At 38.1% G+C, this 16,923-nt stretch overlaps 3 protein-coding genes across 3 annotated transcripts; all 3 read left to right on the top strand.

Moving 5' to 3' along the window:
* The first annotated feature begins 2,764 nt into the window (after positions 1–2,764).
* Positions 2,765–11,916, top strand: LOC108364322 (uncharacterized). Its single transcript, XM_017617960.1, has 3 exons — positions 2,765–4,054; positions 4,247–5,483; positions 11,828–11,916. Exons 1-3 carry the CDS (start codon positions 2,765–2,767, stop codon positions 11,914–11,916), a joined length of 2,616 nt encoding a protein of 871 aa, XP_017473449.1.
* Positions 11,917–13,588: 1,672 nt separating this feature from the next.
* On the top strand, positions 13,589–14,947 carry LOC108364320 (uncharacterized). Its single transcript, XM_017617957.1, has one exon. The coding sequence runs from the start codon at positions 13,981–13,983 to the stop codon at positions 14,929–14,931; it is 951 nt and encodes a 316-aa protein (XP_017473446.1). The 5' UTR covers positions 13,589–13,980; the 3' UTR covers positions 14,932–14,947.
* Positions 14,948–15,745: 798 nt separating this feature from the next.
* On the top strand, positions 15,746–16,177 carry LOC108364321 (uncharacterized). The gene has a single exon (XM_017617959.1). The coding sequence runs from the start codon at positions 15,746–15,748 to the stop codon at positions 16,175–16,177; it is 432 nt and encodes a 143-aa protein (XP_017473448.1).
* The last annotated feature ends 746 nt before the right edge of the window (positions 16,178–16,923 follow it).

Below are 16,923 nucleotides of genomic sequence, written 5' to 3'. Positions count from 1 at the left end.
CCGCGCCCCCTTCTTAAATATCCCCAATTTTCTCTAAGGGTATGCGATTGATTTCGTATATCTCTATACTACTATATGTTCGAGTACTCAACCATAATTTGTATGGGAGGTGCCAGGCCCCTTTTCCAATAACATCAATTTCTTCATAAGTATGCGATTAATTTCGTATGGGAGGTGCCACACCCCCTTTTCCAATAGCTCCAATTTTTTTCCAAGAGCATGCGATTGACTTCATATATATTCCTACCAAGCTCCAGTACCCTACCATGAACACTTCCAGAGATATGCAGTATGAAAAATTTGGTTTTTACAGGAGGTGCCACGCATTCTTCACATAGCGCCTGAAATACACTTTACGACCTGTTCCCCGCGCCCATTTTCTAAATTGATTTTATATATCTCCATACCAAGTTCCAGTACCCTACCATGAACGCTTCCAGAGATATGCGACATGAAAAATTCGGTTTTCCAATAACATCAATTTTTTCCATGAGTATGCAATTGATTTTGTTGCAACACCGCCTTATTATTAAAACGAGAAGTGAAAGTGTGGCAACCTTAAATTGACAATTAAAATACAACCTTCGGCGTGTATGTACACCAACGCGACGATAGCTGAAATTGAATTGAACTACCATTTTCTTTGCCTATTATACTTTATTTATTGTATCGGAAAACCAAAGTAAGAACCATATTTGCCAGTAATTGAATTGTTTGTTAATACTGCTCTCCTTAATAAATAGTTTTTTAAAGCTACTGTCAACTGGAAACTAGCGTTTGATTCTTAGAAGGCAGGTGCTCTTAAAAGTTGGTGGACCAACATTTCTTTAAAAAATTTGTGGTGCAAAAATTTACAATGAGCGTTCGTTCACAAGCTGAGGTAGATTGCGGAGTGTGCAAGGAACCCGAAGAGGGCAAAATGGTTCAGTGTGATGACTGTGCCAAGTGGTTTCACTTTCAGTGCGCAGGTGTCTCAGACGGCATTGAGAAGTCCTCCTGGGCCTGCAATGAATGTACACAAAATAGCACGGTCGTTAATATGGAACCACCAATGCTGACGACAAATCCAACTACAACAACAACAACAAATCCAACTACAAGTAAAGCACAGCCGATGGACAACATGGGGTATACCCATGGGGTAACTGACTCCTCGAAGATCAATAGCAAATTTGATATGAATTTGGAGCTGCAGCGTCTGGAAGAGGAAAGACAAGCAAATCTACGTTACATAGCAAGAAAGTATGACATCCTCAGTAAACAACAAGTTGCAGCAACTAATGTCACAGAGGCTTCTTGTGTGACAAACGTGAATGGCGTAGCAAGTTTTCGTACGTTTAACAGCACCGCTTGCAACACAAGCAGTTGTATGAAAGGAGTCATAGAAAACCAGCGTGACACTTCAACATTTCCTTTTTCCAACAACGTTGTATATTCCACATTTGAACCAACAGGTATCACCGCTCGCACAGGTCATCAACATAGGAAAGTACACAGCGATGGGGGTGAATTTGGTGATAACAGTGGTCATAGCGGCTATAATCGTTATGATAATTTATACCAGGGCGATACATCTTGGGGGGTACCTCTGCGTGCTGAACAGATACAAGCCAGACATGCCATTCCGAAGGAGCTACCAACGTTCAGAGGTAAGCCAGAGGAGTGGCCCATCTTCATTAGCAATTATGAAAGCTCAACGCGAATTTTCGGTTTTAGTAACGATGAGAATTTGCTTAGGTTACAACGTGCACTAAAGGGTAAGGCTCTCGAATATGTGAGCAGTCAACTGTTGTTACCTGACCTGGTACCGGAAGTTATTGCCACGTTGCGCATGGTTTTCGGTAGACCTGAATTCATAATTAATAGCCTTTTGGAAAAAATGCGCTCATCACCATTGGTGAATGCAAATAAACTGGAGACATTGATCTCATTTTCAATGGAGGTGAGAAACTTGGTTTCAGCAATGCAAGCTGCGGGCCTAACGGCACACGTAAATAACCCAATGCTTTTACAAGAATTAATTTCTAAGCTACCGGCTAGATATAGCTTAGATTGGGCAGTTCATTGCAGACATATCGCTGGGGCAAATTTGTCGGACTTTGGCATTTGGCTATACGATTTAGCACATGCAGCTAGTACCATCATGACAAAACCAACCATCGTGAACCAACAGCAGGAAGTACGTCGAACATATCGTGTTGGGTTCCATGAGGAAGAGGAGAGAGGACACTATACCAAGAATAGCGAAGCACGCAAATGCTCAGCATGTGGTGAAAGTCATTTCATTGCGTATTGCGAAAAATTCAAAGCAATGGAGTATGATGACAAGTGGAATATTATTCATCGCATGGAGTTGTGTCGCTCGTGCCTAAAGAAGCACAACCCCAAATTTTGCAAGGATCGTAATGAATGTGGTGTTAACAGCTGCACAGCAAAACATCACCCTAGTTTACACAAACCAGCGGTAATGAACAAAGGGTCAGAGGGCGAAGTAAATCTGATTGCCATGCATGTACAAAATACATCAAAAATATTGTATAGGGTTGTACCAATCACGATCCATAGCCAGCACGCCGCCGTTGACGTGTATGCCTTATTTGATGACGGATCAGGTCCAACCATTATTGAACACGAAGTTATGAAAATGTTGCAACTTAAAGGCGAAGTACGTCAGCTGTGTCTTCGCTGGACTGATGGGTCCATTAGAGTAGAAAACGACTCGGAGCTCATCAACCTGCAAGTGTCAGCAAAGGGATAGAACAAGATGTTTACGCTGAATGATGTTCGCACTGTCAAGAAGCTTGACTTGCCTGCGCAAACGCTAGTAATGTCAGAGATGTCCAACAAGTATAAACATCTGAAGGGACTGCCAGTAGAGTCTTACAAAGACGTGGTGCCACAAATCATTATCGGGGTGAACAACAAGCATGTGGCCATGCCACTGAAGTTCAGAGAGGGAAAAAGTCACGAACCCGCTGCAACAAAAACTCGTCTGGGGTGGACAGTGTACGGAACCGTTACAGATCAGGACCATTATAAAAACAACGACCTGCAGTTGCATGTATGTGAATGCGACAACAACATAGCTCTCGACAAGCTCGTGAAAGAAAGCATGAAACTTGAAAACTTAGAACCACATGTAGTGGCACGTATACATGAGAAGACTAGCCAGCAAGACATACTAGAGAAGTGCGTTACGCGAACGGGCGATCACTTTACAACCCGTTTATTGTGGCGCTCTGATAATATAGTATTGCCGAACAATTTTGAATCCGCCATGCGCAGACTTGTCTGTTTCGAGAAGAAGCTAAACAAAGATGACGATTTAAAAAATCGAGTAAATTCCCTAATAAATAGTATGGAACAAAAGCAATACATCCGGAAGCTCAGCGATAACGAAATTAATCAAGATTTTAAACGTAAATGGTATTTGCCCATATTTGCGGTGAATAATCCAAACAAGCCCAATAAGACGCGAGTAGTATGGGACGCAGCAGCTGAGCACCAGGGAAGGTCTCTCAATTGCTGCCTCGAGAAGGGACCGGATCTACAGCGACCATTGATACATGTACTGTTCAACTTTCGTATAGGAAAAATTGGCATTTGTGGTGATATATCCGAGATGTTTCACAGGATTAGTGTGCATGATGAGGACCAGCATTCTCAGCGCTTTCTTTGGCGTAATTGTGATTCGAGTCGAGATCCAAACACATACGTGTTACAGGTTATGTCATTCGGTGCTACTTGTTCACCTTCAATCGCCCAGTACGTTCGTAGTAGGAATGCGAGGGAGAATGCCGACGAGTTCCCACGAGCTGCTAAGTCAATAACAGACAGGCATTACGTAGATGACATGTTGGATAGTGTTGAAACCGCAGAGGAGGCTGTCAAGTTAATCAAGGACGTGATTGAGGTGCACAAACGAGGCAACTTCCATATTAGAGGATGGCTTACTAATTCGAATCATGTAGCTGGCGCACTGGGAAATGCTGGTTCAAGTGACGATTTTTGTACCGCTGGAAAAACGATCGACCAAGTTATAGAGCCAGAGAAGGTACTCGGGTTATGGTGGAGAACGAGTGTAGATGTGTTTACCTTCAGTACAAGGTTCACTAAAGCAGGCAAAGAGATTTTAGGCGGACAAAAGCTGCCAACTAAAAGAGAAATCCTGCGATTGCTCATGTCAGTCTATGATCCTCTAGGGTTCTTATCATTCTACACTATCCGTTTAAAAATTTTGCTACAGAACATTTGGCGAAGTGGTATCGATTGGGATGACCAAATTCCTGAAGAGTATGTGAACGCGTGGCAGCAGTGGTTATCTTTTTTTGAGCAGGTCAAACAAGTTCAGGTTCCCAGATGCTATTTCGGTAAGATGTCAAACAATAATTGCAAGATAGAATTGCACGTATTCGTGGACGCTAGCGAGGTGGCAACTGCAGCGGTGGCTTACTTCAGGATTACAAGGGAAGACGAAATTCAGGTTGCTCATGTTAGCTCAAGGACTAAGGTAGCACCCTTGCGACCTATCTCAATTCCCCGCATGGAACTACTCGCCGCCGTACTGGGATCCCGTCTTGCTACTGAAATCACTAAGGGTCATGACTTCAAGATTCATAAAGCGTATTTTTATACTGATTCGAGAACAGTGCTTACATGGCTGAAATCAGACCCACGAAAGTACAAACAATTTGTTATGTTTAGAGTCGCTGAAATTCAAGAGCATACAAACGTTACAGAATGGAGCTACATCCCATCAAAATTAAATGTAGCAGATGCTGCCACGAAGTGGAAGAGTACCACAGAGTTTAGCCCAACCAGTACTTGGTTCTCTGGGCCAGAATTTCTACGTTCGCCGCGTGTAAAATGGCCTAAATACAATTATGATATTGACATGGAACATTTCAAAGATGCTGATTTAAAGCCGCACGTAGAGTATATTGGCGCTCATATAGAGAGTCAACCACTCATTGATCCAACTCGTTTTTCGAAGTGGGAACGTCTTGAGAGGTGCATGGCGTACGTTAAACGTTTTGCAGATAAATGTAAAGACAAGATACGAGGATTAACCAGCTCGGAGGTAGGATCCGAAAGCTTAACCACCGAGGAACTATACTGGAGTCAATGCCACCTTTATCGGCTCGCGCAGGCCGATGCATATTTTGAAGAGTTTAAGTTGCTTAAGGGTGACCCAGGTTGCAACTTGCCAAAACATTGTGTTTTACGAAAGCTGACACCATTTGTTGACGAAAACAACCTTATACGTCGATGTGGTCGCCTAGAGAATGCACCAATTAAGGATGCAGTCAAAAATCCGATAATATTACCCAAGAACCACAAAATTACACAACTGATTATTGAATGGTATCATCGTAAATATAGGCATGTCCACCACGAGACTGTAATCAACGAAATGTTTCAGCGGTTTTATATACCAAGCTTGCGTCGTGCATTACGCACAGTGCGTCACAATTGTCAATACTGTAAGTTGTACCATGCTAAGCCAGTACCACCAAAAATGGGTTTGTTACCTGAGGCACGTTTATCCCCGTATACACGACCATATTCATTTGTTGGAATAGATTTTTTCGGACCATTCCTGGTTACCATTGGGAGGCGTTCGGAGAAACGATATGGAGTTTTATTTACTTGTATGACGTGTAGAGCTATACACGTTGAAGTGGCGTACTCGTTATCCATGAATTCGTGTGTAATGGCTATTAGAAATTTTATGAGTCGAAGAGGAATACCTATACATGTGTTTACTGACAACGGGACAAATTTTGTAGCAGCAGAAAAGGAATTACGGGAAGCTTTACAGCAAATTAATCTACACGATCTTCAAGAACAGTTTACGAGCGCGGAGATGAAGTGGACTTTCATTCCCCCAGCAAGCCCTCATATGGGAGGCGCCTGGGAACGTATGATCAGAACATTCAAAGACGTTCTATACCGTATCGTGACACCGGAAACAAAACTTAACGACGAAAAATTGTACAACTTATTTGTAGAGATCGAGAGTATTATAAATAGTCGCCCACTTACATACTTGTCTCTAGAGACCGCAGAACAAGAAGCCTTAACTCCTAACCATTTTCTGCTGGGAAGTTCCTCTGGACATAAGCCACTAGGCCAGTTTTCTTCCGTAGATCAATTTGTAAGGCGTTCCTGGCGGCATTCTCAGTATTTGGCAGACAAATTTTGGAAAAGGTGGGTGATGGAGATGTTGCCGACACTGACTAGGAGAACCAAATGGTTCGACAAGGTGAAACCGATTGAAAAGGGTGACGTAGTAGTCATTGCTGACCCAAATCTACCTCGCTATTCGTGGCCTAAAGGCATTGTGGAGAACACGTTTGCAGGAAAGGATGGTCAGGTACGCAATAATACGCACACCGGCTGGTGAATATCACCGTCCAGTAGCAAAAATCGCGATACTCGATGTGAAGAGAGAGACAAGCGGCGACGTTGCATCGTCATAAGGTATTAACTTACCAGGGTTGTTATACCAGGGGGAAGAATTTTGCAACACCGCCTTATTATTAAAACGAGAAGTGAAAGTGTGGCAACCTTAAATTGACGATTAAAATACAACCTTCGGCGTGTATGTACACCAACGCGACGATAGCTGAAATTGAATTGAACTACCATTTTCTTTGCCTATTATACTTTATTTATTGTATCGGAAAACCAAAGTAAGAACCATATTTGCCAGTAATTGAATTGTTTGTTAATACTGCTCTCCTTAATAAATAGTTTTTTAAAGCTACTGTCAACTGGAAACTAGCGTTTGATTCTTAGAAGGCAGGTGGTGCTCTTAAAAGTTGGTGGACCAACAGATTTCATATATGTATTTCCAAATATACACAAAAAATGTCATACAAATCGGTCAAGCCATTTCGGAGCAGTTGCCCACAAACACCGTGACATGAGATTTTATTCGAATTGTGGCAACACTATGCAAATTTTTTTCTGTTTTTAGTGTTTTCATACATTTTCAGTGGAATAGCCTTATTACGGCTTATTTAAATTATTATTTTTTTTGATAATACAGATATTTGGCAACACCGGTTTATCAATTTTTTCTTTACAAACCTTACAAATGAAATAAAAACGAAGCAAATCCGTTGAGCCATTCTTGAGTTATGCGATAACAAACGAACTTCAATTCACTTTTATATGTAAAGATTTTTTCGAGTGGTGACAACCCTATTCAAATTTTTTCTTTTATTAAATTTGTTTATGCATTCTCAGAAATGTACATTATTGCAGCTTATGTAAATTTTTTTTTTTTTTATATTTAAAATATGTGGCAACACCGGTCTTCCAATTTTTCTTTACATTCTTTTTACCGACAGAGACACAAAATTAAATAAAAGCGAAGCAAATCCTTTGAGCCTTCAGTTATGCGATAACACGCGAAAGCAATCCTTTTTAACATACATTTTTTTTTCGAACGGTAGCAACCCGACCGAAATTTTTTTCTGAATTAATTTTTTTTATACGTTCTCAGTGAAATGGCATTATTGCGACTCATTTATAATTATTTTTTTTCTGATATTGCAGGTATCTGGAAACATAATTTTTCCAATTTTCTCCTTACAAACCTTCTACAGACAGAAAGACAAATGAAATAAAAACGAAGCAAATCCATTGAGCCGTTCTCGAGTGATGCGGTAACACATGAAAGGAATCCATTTTTATATATAACCTTTTTTTTCGAATTGTGGCAACCCTATCCAAATTTTTTTCCGAATTAGTTTTTTTATGCGTTTTCAGTGCAATTGCCTTCTCTATACTCTATCTTCCTTTTTACTCATGTAACCTTTTCAGTTTAAAAAATTTCAGTCTCCATTTTTGCGATACCGCCGCCTAAGAAGTTTCACTTCAAAAATCGGCTTACCAGAAGAAGATCGCGCGAGACAATTGGAACACGATTATTCCCAATTCAGCGAATGCGAGTTATTACAAGACTTAAACCTTACCGAGTTATAATATACAGGATTCAGGTAGATTAAATAAATTTAATAACAGAAACCACACTCGTTTACTTTACCCTAATGTTCACACCAAATGTGGTATTTTATAATCAGCCATATTCTGCATTTCAATTACGTTCCCGCATTCCGCTCCGCAAGAATCGAACTTAGGTATTCGGCGTTACGATCGAATCGAAAGAGGAAGAGAGAAAACATCTGTCGAAATCAGCTGTTTGCCTAGGAATGTGTGAAATCGAAACAAAACAAAAGAAATATTTGCCACCAAACTATATCACCTTATGAAGTTAAAGTTTGTAATTATTTTAAAATAACTAAATATATCCAACATCATTGTAATTTAAAAATAAAATTTCGTTTGTGCTTAATTTAAGTGGAAACATAATTATAACAATGAAATCCATAGCCGCGGCGTTATTACTTGAAGAGGAGAACGAGTCCCAGATTACTGATGCGGAAATTGAAAGACGGAGATTTAGGGACATGTTTGATCTTTTTCAGATGGGTGAAGAGTCATAAATTCATCATGGACTGTATTACTCATCGCTCAAATCCAGTGAAATTATAAACGTTGTTTGAGCACTCCACAACATTTGCATTTACTACAGAATGGAAGATTTGAACCTAAATGAATTCCATTTTGAAAGCCGTCAGGAGGAGGGGAAGAACAAAGCTCCATAGCAAATCGAATTGGAGACAACATACGCACCTCTTTTTAAAAAGTTAGTAAAAACGAGTGCAATAATAAAAGCATATTTTTTTAAGTAACTTCACATTTTATGTATGTATGTATGTACCTTAGAGTGGTTCAAAAAAAAATTCTTTTGGAAATTCATAAACGCTACCTCAAATTATTGTTATTTGTGATAAAAAAGAGAAACGTGTTTTTTTATATTGAAAAAAAGTTTTCTTAGAGGTCGCGCTGGTCAGTTTTTTATAAAAACGCTGATGTTCTAAAATTTTTTATTTTCTTAACATGTTAAAATGAAGCTAAAAATTTGTTTTTTACATATAATTACTGTGGTATTATTGGGGAACATTCCCTTAATTACATACCAATGGCGACCATCTTTAAAAAAAATGATTGGATTTGTTTGAAGCTCTTAACCGCCATTTTGGATTTTGAAAATCTGATATCAGATTCGTAATCAGCAACCCAAGAAACCCACTGGAAACGTGTTTTAACCCTTGACAATTTTTAAAACGTTCAGTATCAACGTTTTAATTTTAGTACTTTTTTTAAATTTGATCGCCATATTGAATCCGCCATTTTTAATTACAAAAAAATTGACTTCAGATTCGTAATCGGCGACCACAAAAACTCTCGAGTGCCGGGTTTCGAACAAATCCAATCATATAAAAAAAAATGGACCGCCATTTTGGATCCGCCATTCTGAATTTCGAAAAACTAGCAACCCCAGAAACCCCCTGGTAACAAGTTCCAACCCATGACAATGCGTAAATCGTTCAGTATCAACGTTTTAATTTTACTAGTCTCTTTTCGAGAGCATATTTTCGGGAACTAGACCCATTCTAATAGTCCAAGACAGGTGTGTAATTAAGGGAAAGTTCCCCAATAATACCAGTGTAATTATATGAAAAAACCACATTTTTAGCTGCATTTTAACATGTCGAGAAAATAAAAAAATTGGGAACATCAGCGTTTTTATAAAAAACCGACCAGCGCGACCTCTAAGAAAACTTTTTCTTCAAAAGAAAAAAATACGTGTCTCTTTTTTTATCACAAATAACAATATTCTGATGTAGCGTTTATGAATTTCCAAAAAGAGTGTTTTTATGAACCACTCTAATGTACATACCTCTATTAACTTTATATACAAAGAATAAATTTTCTTCAGTGCATTTTACAGTCTTATTTATAGATAATGAAAACAAAAACGCCTGTGCTTCCTCTTTGACAACCTCGCGCAATATCCCTTTTGGTTGCCAATATTTGAGCCAATTTTACGTATTGCCCGTATTACCGCTGCGAAAAGACAGAAATCGGGAAAATTCATTTATAATGACTTACAATCATATACTGTGCATAATTTTACTTAATTTTTTTTATAAACTTTTATTATTTAAACCCACGAAAATAACAATCGAAACGTTCTCCGTCAACAAATTTGCAACTTAGAAAAACGGAACTACGATCGAAATGTAGAATCGTGAGTTTCGAAGATTGATCGAAAGGAAACGGAACGCAGAATACCAAAGTTACCAAACGGAGAAAATTTCGATTCGAGTGGAAATGCAGAATAGGGCTGAATAATCAGCCTATTCTGCATTTCGATTACGTTCCCGCATTCTACTCCGCAACAATCGTAATTTGGTATTCTGAGTTACGATCGAAGCAAAAGGAGAGTAAGAGCGAAAACATCTTCGAAATCGGCTGGTTGCCTAGGAATGGGTGAAATCGAAACAAAACAAAAGAAATATTTGCCACCAAACTATAGCAGCTTATGAAGTTAAAATTTGTAAATATTTTAAAATATTGGTTTTTGTTATTTTATGGCCTTGTAATAATTATATTCAACAGTTTTTATTGAGCTTGAGGCCGTTTTTAATGAAAAACTTATTGTGGAAAAGCAACAATAATTTTAAAAAATTGTAGAAGTGATAGCTATTTCGGAAATCACCACATTTCCTCATCAGACTTCTTTTAGTAGGATTCGAACCGACGATCCCACTTACTCAGCCAGTTGCCTACGCACTGTGCTAAGTTCGCCTTGTTAATTCTTGCTGCTTTTTCCACTATTTCATTTGTTAAACCAACTACAATCAAGCGCAGCTATTCCGCTGCAATTCACACTTGATCATGTGGTTGTTGGTTTTTGTTAATATTTCTATTAGAATGTTTAACTTTGAAATCCATAGCCGCGGCATTATTTCTTGAAGAGGAGAATGAGTCCCAAATTGCTGATGCGGAAGTTGAAAGGCGGAGATTTAGGGACATGTTTGCTCCTTTTCAGATGAGTGAAGAATCGTAAACATTATTCTTGAACTGCATTACTCACCGCTCAAAGCCAGTGAAATTATAAACGTTGTTTGAGCACTCCACAATATTTGCATTTACTACAGAGTGGAAGATTTGAACGCAAATGAAGTCGATGTAAAAGCTGTCAGGAGAAAGGGAAGAACGAAGCTAATCCTTCCATAGCAAATCGAATTCGAGACAACATACGCACCTGTTTTTAAAAAGTTAGTAAAAACGAGTACAATAAAAAACATATTTTTCCACATTTTATGTATGGACATACATCTATTAATTTTATATAAAAAGAATAAATTGTATTCAGTGCATTTCAGGCTTATTTATAGATAATGAAAACAAAAACGCCTGGACTTCCTCTTTGAAAACCCCACGCAATATCCGTTTTGGTTGCCATTATTTGAGCCAGTTTTTCGTATTGTCCGTATCGCCGCTGGCGAAAGAAATCGAGAGAATTCATTTATGATGACTTACAATCATGCACAGTATATTTTACTTAATTTTTTTATCGCTATTTCTATTTCTGTTTTCCATTATTTTCTGGTAAAATAATCGTGGTACAAAGCTTAATAAAAATATTAAAATGAAATGTTAATAAGCCACAATAACATTGACTAAATTTATAGAAGTTGACACAGTTGTCAAAGGGAAATGCAATGAGGAGAGAATCCAGACAGTCTCATTAAAACTCGATAAGACTCCACAATGGGTCATATGACCCCAGAAATATGCTGGAAGGAGCGCTTGCACAAAGTGTTAAGCAATTGTATCATTTACTTTAGACCTTCAGTCAAGTTTTGGTTAGTTTTAATAAAACTTAATTATTCACAAGTAGTTTTAAATCGGTATGAAGCCAATGATGTGAATAAAGTTCTGGAAGTCATCAATTTACGAATGTGTCCTAATTACATCAAATCGAACTAGCTATCACTTCTACCATTTTTTCAAATTATTGTTGCTTTTCCACAATAAGTTTTTCATTAAAAACGGCCTCGAGCTGAATAAAAATTGTTGAATGTATCTATAACGGAATACTTTTGCCTTATTTTAATATATTAAATATTATTTTCTGAAAACCTGTTAAAAAGATATAACCCATTTCATTCGTACCGATTTGGAGTGAACTATGCTTTACGTATTTATTTAATAATGGCACTATGACAAACTATTCAAGATATGTATTCGTCGATTTTTATTTACTTCATTTCATACATTAATATTGTTCTGAAAATTGTTAGTTTTTACTAAATAAAAGGGATAAATATTTAATAAAGGACTATTTCACTTAAACCAACCAACTTTTAGTTGCTCGGAGCTAAATTGGGAACGCTTCCTAAAATATTTTCATAGACGGTAAATGCAACCTGGGTGCAGCATTAATGAGCTGAAAAACCAAAACAAATAGTTAGTTTTAAATATTTCTTTTACATCATCAAATATGAGAGCTGTGCCAGCGAAATCGCGTATTTCTCCGCCATTCTTACTAGCGCATCTTCAGAAAGTTCGCCAAATGTTTGGAGCACATCGTAAATAATGCCACTCGAGTATAAAGCATTTAAAACATTTATATTAAGTAGAATTTCATTTAATTGATTAGCCTGCGCTACACCTTCCATAGTAATAGCTTCATTCTCCAACTGTGCTTTCTTTGCTGCCTCAACATAGCCTGAAAAGATATAAATTTACAATAAACAATAGAAATATCAAAAATTAGCAAACAAAATACTTTCCTTCATTTTTTTCTGTTGTGAAGTTTCTGCGAAATGTGAATTCACCGCTTTGCAATACAGCACGAACAAGGACCAGGGATGCATTTCTAAGTAAAATTATTATTCAGCGGCAATTCTCAGAGCGCCCAAGCAGCAATATTTATTTGTATCAAAAATAACATTAAACGGTGATTCTAGTACATTTTTTATAATTGAATGGTTAGAATCATATTGGTCTGTGACATTTTTTGAAAATATACAGTCAGTCAATAAAGTTTAGGTACAGCGAATTTTTTACAATACGGGCAACTATTTTTTAAATATTTTATTTTTCGCTAATTTTTTATAAAAATATGGTTAATTTTACAACAAAAACCCCTAAAATCAAAGTTTTAAACCTTGTGCAACAGCGAATTTTTTACAATACGGGCAACTATTTTTTAAATATTTTATTTTTCGCCAATTTTTTATAAAAATATGGTTAATTCTACAACAAAAAATTATCAAACATTATTTTATATGGAGAAAATGAGCGACACCTTCAACAAAAAAAATTGCTAAAAATCAATGGTAAGCCCTAGCTACCTCAAACTTTCACTTTGTTATACTAAAATTGAATGGGTTAAAGAACTGCATACTCAACTTTTTTCTAGAGAGCGTAAATAAAAAGTGCAATATTTGAATGAAATCTTGCAGATTTTTCTTTAATTTTGCACAAGTTTTGGAACTTTGATTCTTGGGGTTTTTGTTGTAGAATTAACCATATTTTTATGAAAAATTGGCGAAAAATAAAATATTTAAAAAATAGTTGCCCGTATTGTAAAATATTCGCTGTACCTAAACTTTATTGACTGACTGTAAGTTATACCCATATTTGTATAGTTAAATATTTTTGGTAGAGTGTAAAAGTGAAGTAAAAAGTGCTTAGAAATTTATCAATTTTCAAAGTATTCATAAACATTTACTTTAAAAGTCATTAAGAAACACAGACTGTACAGTACACCAAAGCCGGGTACCATCGAGTGCAAAAGAAATCAACTTTAATTTCGTCTTTTGGGTAATATGCAAAATTTATCAAATAAAATCAAATACATGAGACTCCAGTAAAACAGCTGATTTACCACAGCTGTTGACGCGAAGAAATAAAAGCTTTAAGCTGTTAGCAAGGACACAAACCAAACTCTCCCTGTTAAGCCTGTCTGTGGAGACTTAATAAAAAGCTCTAAGTCGATCTGTCAGCTGTATACAATCAGCTGACTGGAATCGACTAAACATTAACATGAGCTCTCCAGGTGCAATTATTGATAGCATCAACTCTATCTCAAGCGAAATAAGGAAACAACTTAGAGACTCTGGAAACATAAAGCGCGAAATGAAAAATGCAATTACAGGTGAAATAGTGAAGCTAATGGCGCTTGTCCCTTTGATTGAGGCCCTCAAAGTAAATATTAATTCCGATGCGGGAGATAGAAATTCGATTGAGACGTTAAGGTCAGTGGTTAGAGAAAAGCTAGCATTTCTTAAAGAAGCATCTTTGCCAAAGATTGGGCACGTGGTAACCAACATAAGCTACTCCGGTGTTGTTAAAAACCAAACTGCATTGCAGGAAGTAGGTGCTAAGCCCAGCATTGTTCTCAGCGCTACTACCGACCCAAATGCAAGCCACGAAGACGTAATTAAAGCCTTCCGAACGGAAATAACTTTTAAAGATACAAACTTCGCGCCAGCCAAAATGGTTAAAGTATCAAACAACAAAGTGCGTGTCGAGTTTGATGACACAGACCAACGCGACATAACGCTCCGCAAGTTGTCTAATGTCACGAACCTCAGCGCAGAAAACGCAAAGAGTAAGCGTCCACTAGTTATAGTAAAAGGCATTCCTAAAGACGTCAAACCAAATGAATTGGTGGAAACCATAGCAATGCAAAACTCAACTGTCTGCAAAGAAATCAATGAAGACGGAGATATAAAATTGTGCTTCCAAAAGGAAAATCGAAGGAATAATGATATTATGTATAATGCGGTACTCGAAGTGACAGCTAAAGTGAGAAATGCAGTGTTGAGCTCTGGCCGCTTAAATATCGAGTATATGCGAGTAAATGTCTCTGATTTTAGTAACCTTACTCAATGCTACAAGTGTCTTCAATTCGGCCATGCTAGAAGGAAATGTAATTCAGCATCAACTTTTTGCTCCCACTGCGCCGAAAATAACCAGTACCTGTCCAAATAAAGACCAACCTGAGAAGCTAAAATGCTTTAACTGCTGGACCAGGAACTGCAAGACTAAGGAAACACGAACGAAACGTAAATGAAAAACACTCTGCTACCAGCATTAAAACCTGTCCACAGATTAAGTCTATGCAACAAAGAATTAACGCTCGTACTGATTATGGCTGTTAAATCACTAAATTTTATCCAAGCCAATGTTCACCGTTGTAAAACTGCCCACAATGAGTTTATAAAATACTTTCTCGCGAGCTTCTCCGATATCTCACTGGTTTCCGAGCCTTATACAAGCAATACGGACAAAGTTGATCCAATAAATTCGGTTTCAGTACACCAATTCGAACTACCAAATCGCAGGGTCAAAGCATGTATTTTTGTGAAACACTCGGTAGGAGCTGTACTTGGCGTTTCACAATTTTCCACACCAAACTTCTGTGTCATACAGCTTAACATTGGACAACGAAAAGTATTCGTATCGAGCGCATACGTAGAACCAGGCACGGATCAATATGATACGTTTCCCGCAATTAACCACTTCTATCGAAAACATCGCCTTCAATGCAAATAGTAGGAGGAGATCTCAATGGGTGGCACTCGCTATGGGGTTCAAACTCTGAAAATGCTCACGGCAGAGCCATAGCCAATGTAATAACGGTTGCACTCCTACGTTCAACGCGATACGTCATGGAATCAGAGCTAGCTCAATTGTGGATATTACATTATCCTCATGTAATCTCTCGAACTCTGTACTCGACTGGCACGTCAACATTGACGCTATCCAGAACTCAGACCACAGCGCCATTTGTTTTAAAATAAAAATGCATGAGAAGGTTACCGCAACAAAAAGCCAATCTACATACTTATACAGAAGTAAATCTGCAAAATGGGATGTCTTTGATGAAGTCCTAACGCAGCATCTTCATGGTTTGGATGTATTGAATACAGACTTTGACAACATTACTCCAGATGGTCTAGATAATGTAATTGAGAAAGTCGTGAAGGCAATCACAAATGCCTGCCATATTTCTATGAGAAAGCGGAAAGCTGGAAAAACATACAATCCTTGGTGGAATGATGAACTACAAACGCTTAAGAATAAGTGCATCAAACTTCATCACAAGATGAATAGTCTAGCCAAAGCGAACAAGCCGGTCGATATAATTGCAAACGAACACGCCGCTGCTAAAAAGGTATATGCACAAGCCCCAAGGCTTGCAACAAACAAGAAAAAGAAGATGTTTGGTCCCTAACAAATAGGCTCATTAAAGATGCTCCAGCCCACCGACCACCAACAACTCTCCAAAAAGAGGGCTCATATACTCAATCGAGTATGGAGACAGCTGACGCACTACTCCGTCATTTTTACCCCGATGACAGTGGCGATAGTACCGTTCACCACGCATGGGTTCGACAGAACACCAAACAAACTCTTGATACACCGAATGATAGAGTTTACCGAAGAAGAAATTTTGGAGGCTTTGACCACGATGAGATAGAGCACTTCACCTCCGACATATGTATTGCCTTCGCTAAGCAAAATCTAAAATTTTTAACTTCAACTTATAACGCATGCCTCAAGATTGGATATTTCCCTAAGGAGTGGAAGCAAGCACATGTAAAAATTCTTCCAAAGGCGGGTAAAAAAGATGATAGTAGCTTGTCCTCCTGCAGACCAATCGGACTTCTTCCTATATTAGGAAAAACCTTGGAGAAAATTTTTACAAAACGTCTAACGTACCATTTTGCAACGAACGGACTAATGTCGAGAAACCAGTACGGCTTCCGGGAGCAAACATCAACAGTTGACGCTCCTTACAATGCTGTAAAGCATATAGAGCGTGAAAAAGTACGAAAGAGAAAAGTCATGTGTGTATCTTTAGATATAAAGGCGGCATTTGACAACGCTTGGTGGCCGGCACTCCTAAATCAGCTGGCAAGGTACCGAATTCCCTCGAATATTTACAACCTCATTCGGAGTTACCTTAACGAGAGAACC

Source organism: Rhagoletis zephyria, unplaced genomic scaffold (genome assembly GCF_001687245.7).
Source record: "Rhagoletis zephyria isolate East Lansing unplaced genomic scaffold, Rhagoletis_zephyria_1.1 Rzeph_scaffold_01525, whole genome shotgun sequence".
Lineage (NCBI taxonomy): Eukaryota > Metazoa > Arthropoda > Insecta > Diptera > Tephritidae > Rhagoletis > Rhagoletis zephyria.
The sequence above is the reverse complement of the archived record's forward strand: the minus strand, read 5'-3'. Positions and strand labels throughout refer to the sequence as shown.